The sequence below is a fragment of the Cervus elaphus genome, chromosome 19 (genome assembly GCF_910594005.1).
Source record: "Cervus elaphus chromosome 19, mCerEla1.1, whole genome shotgun sequence".
In the NCBI taxonomy this organism is placed as follows: Eukaryota; Metazoa; Chordata; class Mammalia; order Artiodactyla; family Cervidae; genus Cervus; species Cervus elaphus.
In genome coordinates this window covers 90,902,447-90,915,377 of record NC_057833.1, presented here as the reverse complement: position 1 = coordinate 90,915,377, position 12,931 = coordinate 90,902,447, and the positions used below count along the sequence as shown (strand labels likewise).

At 40.5% G+C, this 12,931-nt stretch overlaps 1 protein-coding gene across 2 annotated transcripts in view; it reads left to right on the top strand.

Moving 5' to 3' along the window:
- Positions 1-2,343: 2,343 nt before the first annotated feature.
- The window catches only part of ATR (ATR serine/threonine kinase), a 118,352-nt gene continuing 107,764 nt past the window's right edge, over positions 2,344-12,931 (top strand). Inside the window, exon 1 of one of the 2 annotated variants that reach the window (XM_043875090.1) lies at positions 2,344-2,572. In XM_043875090.1, coding sequence (XP_043731025.1) covers positions 2,514-2,572 — 59 coding nt within the window. In that variant the 5' untranslated portion in view covers positions 2,344-2,513. The remainder of the gene's footprint in view (positions 2,573-12,931) is intronic. The other variant, XM_043875089.1, reaches the window with a different exon arrangement.

The following is a 12,931-nucleotide window of genomic DNA, read 5'->3' as shown; positions in this document are numbered from 1 at the left end:
CTTTGGTGAGGCCTGCTGTGTTCTTTTTCTCCATTTCTTTTTATTTTAATGGTTATTTTTATTACTTAAATTTTTTTTTAATCTGAGTATAGTTGATTTACAATGTTGTGTTAGTTTCAGGTGAACAGCAATGTCAATCAGTTATACATATACATATATCCATTCTTTTTTTTTTTTTTTAAGATTCTTTTTTCCCACGCAGTAGAGTAGAGTTGAGTAGAGTTCCCTGTGAAGCATTCTACTATTTTACAAATATTTAGTACATACCAGCTATGTACGAGGCACTGTTTTAGATCCTGGGATATCTCAGCAGTGAATAAAACAGACAAAATCCTGCTCTCAAGGAGCTTATATTCTAATTGGAGGATACAGCCAATAAATTGTATGTAATTTGGTTCTATGTGTCATGAAGAAATAAATCAGGATGGAGAAAAAAAGGGTGAGTTTAAGTGTGCTAGTCTATATGAAGCTCTCAAGGGACATTTCAGCATGAAAGAAGTCAAGTCAGTTCAGTCACTCAGTCCTGTCTGACTCTTTGCAACCCCATGAACCTCAGCACGCCAGGCCTCCCTGTCCATCACCAACTCCCAGAGTCCACCCAAACCCATGTCCATTGAGTCGGTGATGCCATCCAACCATCTCATCCTCTGCCGTCCCCTTCTCCTGCCCTCAATCTTTCCCAGCATCAGGGTCTTTTCCAGTGAGTCAGCTCTTCACATGAGGTGGCCAAAGTACTGGAGTTTCAGCTTCAACAGCAGTCCTTCCAATGAACACCCAGGACTGATCTCCTTTAGGATGGACTGGTTGGATCTCCTTGCAGTCCAAGGGACTCTCAAGAGTCTTCTCCAACACCACAGTTCAAAAGCATCAATTCTTTGGCGCTCAGCTTTCTTTACAGTCCAACTCTCACATCCATACATGATCACTGGAAAAACCACAGCCTTGATTCATGTCAATGTATGGCAAAAGCCACTACAATATTGTAAAGTAATTAGCCTCCAACTAATAAAAATAAATGGAAAAAAAAAACAACAACACAGCCTTGACTAGATGGACTTTTGTTGACAAAGTAATGTCTCTGCTTTTTAATATGCTATCTAGGTTGATCATAACTTTCCTTCCAAGGAGTAAGTGTCTTTTAATTTCATGGCTGCAATCACCATCTGCAGTGATTTTGGAGCCCAGAAAAATAAAGTCAGCCACTGTTTCCACTGTTTCCCCATCTATTTCCCATGAAGTGATGGGACCGGATGCCATGATCTTAGTTTTCTGAATGTTGAGCTTTAAGCCAACTTTTTGACTCTCCTCTTTCAGTTTCATCAAGAGGCTCTTTAGTTCCTCTTCACTTTCTGCCATAAGGGTGGTGTCATCTGCATATCCGAGGTTATTGATATTTCTCCTGGCAATCTTGATTCCAGCTTGTGCTTCCTCCAGTCCAGCGTTTCTCATGATGTACTCTGCATGTAAGTTAAATAAGCAGGGTGACAAAGGGTGCAACAAATGCAAAAATCCCTGAGGCAGGAATGTATTTGACTGTCACTCCATCACTTTGAGTTTTTCTTTTTTAAGATACTGTATAATGATTATTCTCATTTGCGAAGTAACAAATGTAAGCACACCGCACGCCTTGTCTGATTAAATACATAATTTTGACATATTAACAGTCTCTTATTATGACCATTTTTTCATAAACAAACTGGGTTGAGCTAGAAAATATCCACAGCCAAAAGCCACTGATTTTACTTTAAAAATTAAATCACAGGTAATAGATGCCCGTAACGGTGACATAAATATATTAAATACATAGTACAGTTGCTTACTTTATGAGACACAAATAAATACATTTCAGCTCTCTTTTTCAATACTAAAAGTTGCGAGAATCCTCAAAGAAACCTAAGGGAGACGTCTAGTTGACGAAGGAGGGAGGGGAGGGGAAATCTGCTGAAACAAAAAGGAGGAGGAGCCCAATTTCTGCCCCGTATCTCTCAGAAAGGATGTCAGAAGAGTGGTAGAAAATGAGGAACCTGGGAGCGTGACTCCACGGGGAGGAAACCTGCGATCTAATTCCGGGCCTTTAGCTGCTGAATTGCCTGTTTTCAAGTTTGTGATGCGAGGAATTCTGGGTTGGTCCCCACCACGCCCCTGTCGTCCCCAAATTCAGGGGGGTCAGGCTTCTCTGAGCCTCTGTGGCTGGGAGTGGTAGAGCAGAGCAGCTACAAACCAAAACTAGCGAATCTCGCCTGCTGGGCGCTCCAGGCTAAGCGAGAACCTTACCCGGGAAACCTGACCGGAGCGCGTCCCGCCCCTCGCCACGCCCCCTCACGGCCTCCAGGCCTCCCCCGGGTCCTACGCGGAAACGAACGCAGGCCTGGAGAGCTGACCGGCCGCGGCTTCCGGGAGGAGTTTTGGGCCCCGTGAGGCTCCGTCGGGCGCCGCGCCTCCTCACCAGAAGTAGTCGTGGAGACGCGAGGAGCCCGCCTGGTTGTAACTGAAGAGTGCCCCGAGTCCTCAGGATGGGCGAGCATGGCTTGGAACTGGCGTCTATGATCCCAGCCCTCCGGGAGCTGGGCAGGTAGGGCCAGGCTGGAGTCTAACGTGCTCTCCCTCACCGGTCGCGCGCGCCCCGGCTCCGATCCCCTCAACCCCGACCGCGGCCCTTGTGGAGATGCTCCAGGGTTGACTGGAGCGCTTCTCCCTCAGAGAGGCCGTTGAAAGGTCGCGGGGCGCAGGGAGTCGCCACAGACCTGCGGGATGCGGGTTGGAGGGGACGGGTCGTCTGTTGGTCCCACTTTACCTCAGCCGCGGGCGGGAGTTCTTCCCCCACCCCCCATCCCGAGCCCCCAGGGAATTGCTTCAGCCTCGGGAGGGAAGGTGCCTTCTGATCACTTTCCTTCACTCATTTGCTTCTCGAAAGCCTCGTCCCTTAGATAGGGTGCTTGCCCCCTGCACTTCCCCTAGTTCCTATGCTTTATGATCACTGGTGGTATTTAGTATTTGGTATTGGTATTTAGCTTTTTGACCCAAAACTACCCTCGGAAGAAAAATCACTCGTTCTGATTTTGTGCAAGGAAGCCCAGTTGTTTGAAAAAGTTTCTAAATGAAACCGTAGGCCATTCTGGAAATGGGACCTTTTCGTACTGATCATCCACTCTTCAAAACGTTATTTTACTCAGAAATCCCAGGGATCTCCCACAACGTCCACAAAACATAAATGTTCACAGATTGTTGCCAAAATTTGAAGATAGCTTAATGTTCCAGTTGCAAGTTGTTATTTCCCGTAAACGTCGTGTCTGACTCTTTGTGACCCCATGGACTGTAGACTGCCAGGCTCCTCTGTCGATGACATTTTTGTCCGCAGCCCACCAAGGCTCCTTTATCCATGGGATTTTCCAGACAAGAATACTGGAGTGGGTCTTTCCGACCCAGCAATGGAACGAATCCATGTTTCCTGCATTGACAGGTGGATTCTTTACCACCCAAGTAAAAGTAAAATTCTGTAAACGAGCTGCTGAAAGAGAGGGGACAGATGTCAGTGGCTGCTGTCCCCATTCAACACACACATAGCCTTTCCTAAACCTGGCCTGAAGACGAGAGACAGGGTTTTTGTTTGTTTAATTTTTGTAATACACTGTGAATAGAAAATAAGTGGGCTTGTACCACTGCTGCAGTTGAACTGTCAATTGGAATAGTTGCTTTTCGATTTCTTAAACTGCTTGGAAACTTAGCACACAGCCACAACTGACATTAATCCCATGGTATATTTAATTCCGTTTCTTTTTGCCATACATTTGTGTCTATCTCCACTTGTACATCCTGCAGACATTGACATTTAGTCTTCCTCAGTTACGTACATAGGAGGATGTAAATGAAGGGACCATACTTGTCTTAACTGAATCATCGTATTGTTGTGTGTATAATTTTCTCCCACTTTGCATGAATGTTGCAAGCATACTTGTGTTAACATTTTGTAAAGTAACATCTGCCTTTCTAAAATAAGATGAAGGCAGGTGTTCATATGGGAAACTGATACACAGATTTCATCTTTCGGGCCCAGTGTGAAGCTCAGTGTGTTTTCCCCACCTTGCTTTAATATAGAACTTACTGATTAATACTTCTCTTCCCTTTTCTGTCTTCCTCTGTAATACTTGTTAATGAAAATAATAGTATCTTGGATTTATTTATACTCTCTTTCATCAACAGAACTTAGGTTACCTTTTACTCATTTGTAGCCATTCTAATAGAGGGAGTAGAAAAACTGACACATAGAGAATTGTCTAGTAATAGTTCTTAATGATCATGATTTTTTCATTGCAACTGCTTCATTCAAGCTTACTCAGTCTCCCAGTATCTCCATGATCTGGTGGAATGGAGCAAATACTATCACTTGATTAAGAAATGGAGTCATGAAAATTGAAGAATTAAAGTCAAAGAGATAGCAGTTATTGGAGCTAGGTTTGCAGAGTCAAGCCATCAAAGCTTTGTTTCCCCATTTCCCCGCCCCTCCCCCCCCTTAATTGGTCACAGTAGTTACATTTCTGAAAAAAGTAAGATGTTACTGTTTTAATGTGTAGTCTCTTCTTCCTCTGTCTCTCAGGGATAAATTTTGCTCCTGTTTTTTGCTGGTTGAACTTTTTTTTCTCTGCATAGTCTTTCTGGTATTCTCATCCATTCTGCTGCTTTTGACTACCATCTGCTATTTGATGACTCCAGATGTGTGTCTCCAAACCATATTTCCTTCCTGCAGAACCAAAATGCAACTGTATATTGGCAGTTGTTAGTGTAACCCACTTGTTCCCTGGGTGTCCTGTGTACAGTTAAGACTCAATATATCCAATACAAATTCTCCACATATCCCAACCTCCCCAAGCTTTTTTTTTTTAAATTCTCTCATTTGCTGAGGTAGGGATATTTCAGTAAATGATACCATGTTCATTCATTTTTCCAAACCAGAAATCTGGGCATTGTTCTTGACTCTGTACGTGCTTTCAGGCTATATCCTTAGTCTTCTTTCCATCTTTTTTCTTTTTAATATTCATTTATTGTTATTTTATTTATTTTTGGCTGTGATGGGTCTTCGTTGCTGCACACAGCCTCTCTCCAGTTGTGGCGAGCTGGGGCTGCTCTCTAGTTGCAGTGTGAGGTCTTCTCATTGCAGAGGCTTCTCTTGTGGAGCATGGGCTCTAGTGTGTGGGCTCAGTAGTTGTGGCACATGGGCTTAGTTGCCTCACAGCCTGTGGAATCTTACCAGACTAGGGATCAAACCAGTGTCCCCTGCATTGCAAGGTGGATTCTTAACCACACAAACCCCTCATTCCATCTTATTCCTCAGCAGCTTGTCTAGTCCCGTGGCTTTAAATATTGCCTATGTGCGGATAGGGTTTCCCAGGTGGTGCTAGTAGTAAAGACTCCACCTGCCAATGCAGGAGATGTAAAAGACATGGGTTTGTTCCTTGGGTCAGGAAGATCCCCTAGGGGAGGGCGTGGCAACCTACTCCATTATTCCTGCTTGGAGAATCCCATGGACACAGGAGCCTGGTGGACTATGGTCCATAGCATCAAAAATGATCAAAAATGAATCAGACATGAGTGAAGTGACTTAGCACACATGCATGCATATGCTGAAGGCTCCCAAATTTATATCTCTAGCCCAAAGATATATGTTAGGTTCTTACTCAATATCTACACTCAGAAATTAAAATTAACATATTCAAAGCAACACTTATGATTTACTGTTCTTAAATCTTTTCCTTCCCCAGGTTACTATAAATTTACCAACCAAAATCCTGAGAGTTATCCTTAATTTTTTTTTTCCTTTATGCCTTAGTAATCCATCAGCAAATCCTGTCCACCCTACCTTTAAAAAAACACTTTTCACCATCTCCACTGCTATCACCATAATTTCTTATCTAGACTATTAAAGTAATTTCTCAGTTAATCTCTTCATTTCTACTCTTACCTACTTACAGTGGATTTCCTTCTCAGCAACCAAAGTGATTTTTACAACCATGAATCATATTGTAGATTATATAACATTATTCCGCTGCTCAAAATCTTCCCTTGGTTTTCCAGCATATTTAGAATAAAATGCAAACTCCTCCCCAGAGCCTCTAAGGTCCACCGTAATCTGGCTTCTGCCTACCTCTGACCTCACAGCCGTGTATTCATCCCTTGCCCTCTCTACTCCAATGACATTGGCCTTATTTTAGAGTACACCAAGGTCGTTCCTGTCTTCATTCCTTTACACTTGTTGTTTCTTCTATCTAAACACGGGCTGATTCCATTCAGATATCATTTCCAAGAACCTTCTCTGACTTTCCTGTTTACAATTACTTTGTAATCACAAAATATTTTCCAGTAGTGATAGTTCCCATTAAAATGTTAAATGAGACAATGGGAGGGAGATGAGGGACTGGAGAGCAGCAACATTAGCCACTGGAGAAGGTTTAGATGGTGAGAAGACGCTCATGATGTGAGAGAAAAAGCTCATAATGTGAAACTGGGAGGAGAAATGTCTGAGATGGAATAGGAAATACAAAGATCCCTAGGTGGGAATAAGCCTGCTTTGTAAAGAAGAGGAAGAAGCCTGGAACATAGGGAGCAAAGAGGACAGTAGCATTAAGGATGGAGGGGTACGCAGAGGCCAGATACTTTAGCATTTTATAGGGTAGAAATTAAGTTCAATAGGAAGCCATGGAATTAACATAATTGAATTCATATTTTAAAAACATGTAAATTCATTCACCTACTTAGAACCTTTTGCTGTCCCATCCCCTTCCGTACAGAATTCAAACTCCTTAGTCGGTTCTTTGAGCTTTGACCTTATTGTCCCTCTTCAGCTTCATTTCCAGATAATGTCTCCCTGGTCTTTGGCCATGCAGACCCTCTGACAGTTTCTAGAGCAGCTTATGTTCTTTTTCCTGAGCCTTTACACATGTTTCCTCCACAGGAATACCCCCCTTCCTTCCCTTATTTTACCTGCCTAGCCCCCTAGGGATTCTACTTTGTGTCACCTCCTTCAGGGAGCCTTGACTCCTCCAAGGAGCCTTGACTCCTCCAGGTCCTGCTCAGGACTTAGTGTCCCTTTTATGTTCTGTCTTGGCTGTATTAACTCTTAACCACACTGTGTTAAAATTGCCTTTTTACTTTTTTGTCCTTTAAACTACTCATTGGTTTAGGGCAGATACATCAGTTCAGTTGAGTTGCTCAGTTGTGTCCGACTCTTTGCAACACCATGGACTGCAGCACGCCAGGCTTCCCTGTCCATCACCAGCTCCCGGAGCTTGCTCAAACTCAATGTCCATCGAGTCTGTGATGCCATCCAACTGTCTCATCCTCTGTTGTCTCCTTCTCCTCCTGCCTTCAGTCTTTCCCAGCATCAGGATTTTTTCTAATGAGTCAGCCTTTTACATCAGGTGGCCAAAGTATTGGCTTCAGCATCAGTCCTTCCAATAAATATTGAGAACTGATTTCCTTTAGGATTGACTGGTTTGATCTCCTTGTAGTCCAAGGGACTCTCAGGAGTCTTCTCCAACACCACACTTCAAAATCATCAACTTGGCAAATACATGGTATCTTGGTTTTCCTAGCATTTGATGCTTGCCCCAGGCGAGGTGTTCGAGTGTTTGTTAAATGTATCCAAACTCCATGTGATACAAAAATTACCACCCAAATATTATTGTATACTTTTGAAAAAGTATACCCTCTTCAGCTCAGTTCTAAGGTAGAGGTTGCAAAATAAGAAATGCTTACCCTCCCATGAATTTCTTTATTCTAATAGTACATATAATAAATGATAATGACTTCACCTTTATAAACTGATTTTTAAAAATTATGCAAATGACACATGAATGCATAGTCTTTTTTACAAACGTAGACTTTATAGGAAACTCTCACCACCACCCATAATCCTAGTTCCTCTTCACCACAGACCTCCTCATTCACGTTTTGAAGTGACACTTGTCAAATTACACTTGGTTTATGACAAAATCTCCTGATTTTGTCTAAGACAAGTCATGTGACCTTGTAATTTCAGACTTGAAAAATTTTTGGTTATATTTAAATCTGTGATATCCTATAGTATACTATAGACACCAACTTTATGTGGCCATTGAGCATTTCACATGTGTCTAATCTAAAATTGAGATATGCTATAAATATCATATACTAGGTTTCAAAGAATAAGTTCCCAAAAGGAGTATAGACAATCTCATTAATAATTTTTATATTGATTACATTTTCAGATAATATTTTTGACATATTATTGTGATGAAAATTGCCTGTTTCTCTTTACATTCTTAATGTGATTATTAGAAAATTTATAATTATGCATGTGGCTTACATTATATTTCTATTGGCCAGGTCTGGTTTAAATAATAAGATAAATAACACAAAGTTCTTTCTCTTTCATGTATAAATACAACTACTTGTTCTTTAATTCTGTGTGCCTAGGGTTTACATTATTTGTAAATATTTATTATTTCAGTTACTTAGTGGTTTTTTGTCAAACAGGACACAATTCTAGGTGGGGTGTAGGCGATGCAAAGAGAATTAAAACACAGTTTCTCTTCTGCAGCAGCTTGTGGTCTCTTGGTAGTGCAGAAATTCATAGAGAAACATAATCTCCCACCTCTAGGATCCTATGGTCTATTGGTAGATATTCCACAGTTTCGGAAAAGATTATACATTAAGGATGAAGGAGGCATAAGATTCAGAAAGATTCTTATGAACCATCGATTCAGTCAACAAAGTTTTTTGGACTATTTACTATGTATCAGGACCATTTCCATCATGGCAGTTATAAACTGTAGATGCCTTGGGTCCTGTATGTAATCAATTATAATTGGACTTTGTGATTGAATAATCAAGAAAATAATTAGCTTTCTCATTTTTTCTGTTAGCATTGTTTAAGTGGGAAAATATATGTACATTTACAGTACTGCTGCCGCTGCTGCTAAGTCACTTCAGTCGTGTCTGACTCTCTGCGACCCCATAGATGGCAGCCCACCAGGCTTCCCTGTCCCTGGGATTCTCCAGGCAAGAACACTGGAGTGGGTTGACATTTCCTTCTCCAATGCATGAAAGTGTAAAGTGAAAGTGAAGCCGCTCAGTCATGTACAACTCTTAGCAACCCCATGGACTGCAGCCTACCAGGCTCCTCCATCCATGGGACTTTCCAGGCAAGAGTACTGGAGTGGGGTGCCATTGCCTTCTCCTATTTACAGTACTATGTAGATGTTATAAGTTATTTATATGAAATACTTAATTTTATTTTTTGTAAATAACCAGCTTACCGAATATATCCTCAGCTGTTTTGCCAGTAGAAGTGATGGAGTAAGTTCATCACTTATACACAGCTTTCCATGAATCCTCTAGGCAGAGTTAGTTGTTTCCTGCTGCAGGTGTGTATTGATTAAAATTATTTATGTGCATTCTTCCCCTCTCCTCAGCAACTTCCTTGAAGCAAGGCATCTTGCTTTGTCTTTTGAATTTATTATATTATTAGTACCTTTACTCATCCTTTCATCCTATATTAATAAATATATATTAATGATTATCATTAGTCATAAGGATTATCTCTACTTGAACTTGGATCCCGGGAAGGAAAGCCAAGTTTCAAAAATTAGTTGTTCAAGTCTCTTCATCTTGAGGGAAACAAAACAAAATTGTCTTGATCTCATGTATTCATTTAGTTAGCACCAACTCCAATTCTTCTTTTCATTTCATGGTCAAGCTTTATTTAGAAAGAGTATGCTCCTCTCAATATTCACATTTCATTTGTTTTTCAACCCTTTAAAATCTGGCTTCTGCCTTTACCTCTACATTAAAATTTTAAAATCCAAAGGACATTAAAAAAATTTAACTTAAAATGGATCAAAGACCTAAATGAAAGAGTAAAAACTGTAAAACTCTTAGAACTCTTAGGGTAAAAGCTTCATGACATTGGATTTGGCAGTGATTTCTTGAATATGACACCAAAAGCATGACAGCATATCAAAAAATAAATTTTAAATTATCAAAATTAAAAATTTTATACAGCACAGTATCAGCAGAGTGAAAGGACTACCCATGGAAGGAAAGAAAATGTTTGCAAATCATATATCTGTAAGGAGTTATCAGCCAAAAAATATTAAGAACTACAGCTCATTATCAACAGCAACAACAAAATTAACCTGACTTAAAAATGAGGAGAGGGTCAGTGGAGCATGAGACTTAAAAAGAAAGAAAGGTCTTGAATAGACTTTCTCCAAAGAAGAAAGACAAATGGGCAAAAAGCACATGAAAAGATGTTCAACATCCCTAATTACTAGGAAATTGTGAATCAAAACTACAAAGAGATATCATTGTAACTCCATGAGGATGGGTACTATTTGAAAAAAAAGAAAACCAACAAAATAACAAGTGTTGGTGAGGATAAGTAAATTGTAAATTGTTAGTAGGGCTGTAAAATGATGCAGCTATTGTGGAAGCAGTATGGCAGTTTCTCAAAAAAATTAAACGTAGAATTACCATACAATCTTGCATTTCACGTCTATGTATATACCCAAAATAACTGAAAGGGAATGAAACAGATATTGTGTTCTCACCTTTGTAGGGGCATTATTCACAGTAGCTAAATGGTGAAAGCAGCTCAAGTGTCTGTGGAAAGATAGATAAAATGTGATATATACACACAGTATATAGAATATTATTTAGCCTTGAAAAAGAAGGAAATTCTGACACATGTTACAACACACATGAACTGTGAAGACATGCTAAGTGAAATAAGTCAGTCACAATGGACAAATCGAGAATGCAACTTGTATGATGTAGTCGAATTCATAGAAACAGAATTGTAGGAGGAAGAGGAGGAAGTCGGGAGATAATTGTTTACCGAGTACAGTTTCAGTTTGGGAAGACGAAAAAGTGCTAGAGAGGGATGGTGGTGACGGTGTAGGATAATGTGAATGTGCTTAATGCCACAGAACTGTACTCTTAAAGGTTAAAATGGTAAATTTTATGTTAAATGTATTTTACCATATAAAATATATATGCAAAGGACATTTTAACTACTTTTATTTGATCTTGTTGACAGCTCCCTCCTAAAATTCTCCTTGGATTCTAGAACACATTTCTCATGACTTTTCTGTTTCTCTGACCCTTTTTTTTTCCTCCCCTTGGCTCCTCTAACCTTAACTTAGGGTTCTGTCTTTGGCTTTCCTGTTACTACATTTGCATTCTTATTCAAGGCTTCCACTACTACTAGCTCTAATACTGGTAGATTATATAATCTGCATAAGAATCAGTTTCCTCATGTGAAAATTAGGGTCTAATTTCCTGATTTTATTTCATGTGAAATATGACATAATACAGTATGTTTAGCTTTGCTTGATATGTACTATTACATATCAATAACTTAGTCTATATCTCTAGGCTAGTTAGTCTATATCCTGTTTCACTTGAGGTCTAGAACTGTAATTCCAGCAGTCTTTTGGACATCCCACTTAGTTCCCTTGAGACCTTAAACTCGCTATTTCTAAAACTGGGGTTTTTTCCTCCCCATACCTGTGTTTGCACCTGTGTTAACTGTTTTGGTGATTAGCATCATAATCCGGCCTGAATAGAGGGCTAGACTGACTTATCAGTCTCCTCCATTAAACTATCTTTTACCTTCCCAGTAGTAGCTTCTGATGAGTTCTCTGGTACATGATAGGCACTCAATAAGTGTTTGTTGATTACATGAATGACTCTATGATTCCTTATCATGTAGTGGAACACAGACTTTCTATTATATTCTTATGTTCTATTCCTTGGTTCAGTCAGTTCAATTCAGTTCAGTCGCTCAGTCATGTCCAACTCTTTGCGACCCCATTAATCGCAGCATGCCAGGCCTCCCTGTCCATCACAAACTTCCGGAGTTTACTCAAACTCATGCCCATTGAGTCGGTGATGCCGTCCAGCCATCTCATCCTCTGTCGTCCCCTTCTCCTCCTGCCCCCAATCCCCTCCCAGCATCAGGGTCTTTTCCAGTGAGTCAACTCTTCGCATGAGGTGGCCAAAGTATTGGAGTTTCAGCTTCAGCATCAGTCCTTCCAGTGAACACCCAGGACTTATCTCCTTCAGGATGGACTGGCTTGGTTACTTATACAAAATTATAGAACTCAAGTTGAATTCATTCAGGATTCTAGGATACTCCTCCTCAGATTAATTATTGTATCTCCTTTTAATATTACTTTTTCTTGGTTGTTCTTAGGACTCTTTGTTTATTTTTTCCTAACATTTATTGAATTTTTATCGTGGAAAGTTTTGAACATAAAATAAAAAATAATATATAGATTTCCCACTTCCCATAATGATAATAATCAATTCATGGCTCTCTTCCTCTCGTCAGAGTTCAGTTCAGTTCAGTTCAGTTGCTCAGTCATGTCTGACTCTTTGCGACCCCATGGACCACAGCATGCCAGGCTTCCCTGTCCATCACCAACTCCTGGAGTTTAGCCAAACTCATGTCCATTGAGTCAGTGATGCCATCCAATCATCTCATCCTCTGTTGTCCCCTTCTCCTCCTGCCCTCCATCTTTCCCAGCATCAGGGTCTTTTCAGATGAGTCAGCTTCTCGAATCAGGTGGCCAAAGTATTGGAGTTTCAGCTTCAACATCAGTCCTTCCTATGAACACCCAGGACTGATCTCTTTTAGGATGGATTGGTTGAATCTCCTTGCAGTCCAAGGGACTCTCAAGAATCTTCTCCAACACCACAGTTCAAAAGCATCAATTCTTTGGCACTCAGCTTTCTTTACAGTCCAACTCTCACATCCATACATGACTACTGGAAAAACCATAGCCTTGACTAGACGGACCTTTGTTGACAAAGTAATGTCTCTGCTTTTTAATATGCTGTCTAGGTCGGTCATAACTTTCTTTCCAAGGAGTACGCATCTTTTAATTTCATGGCT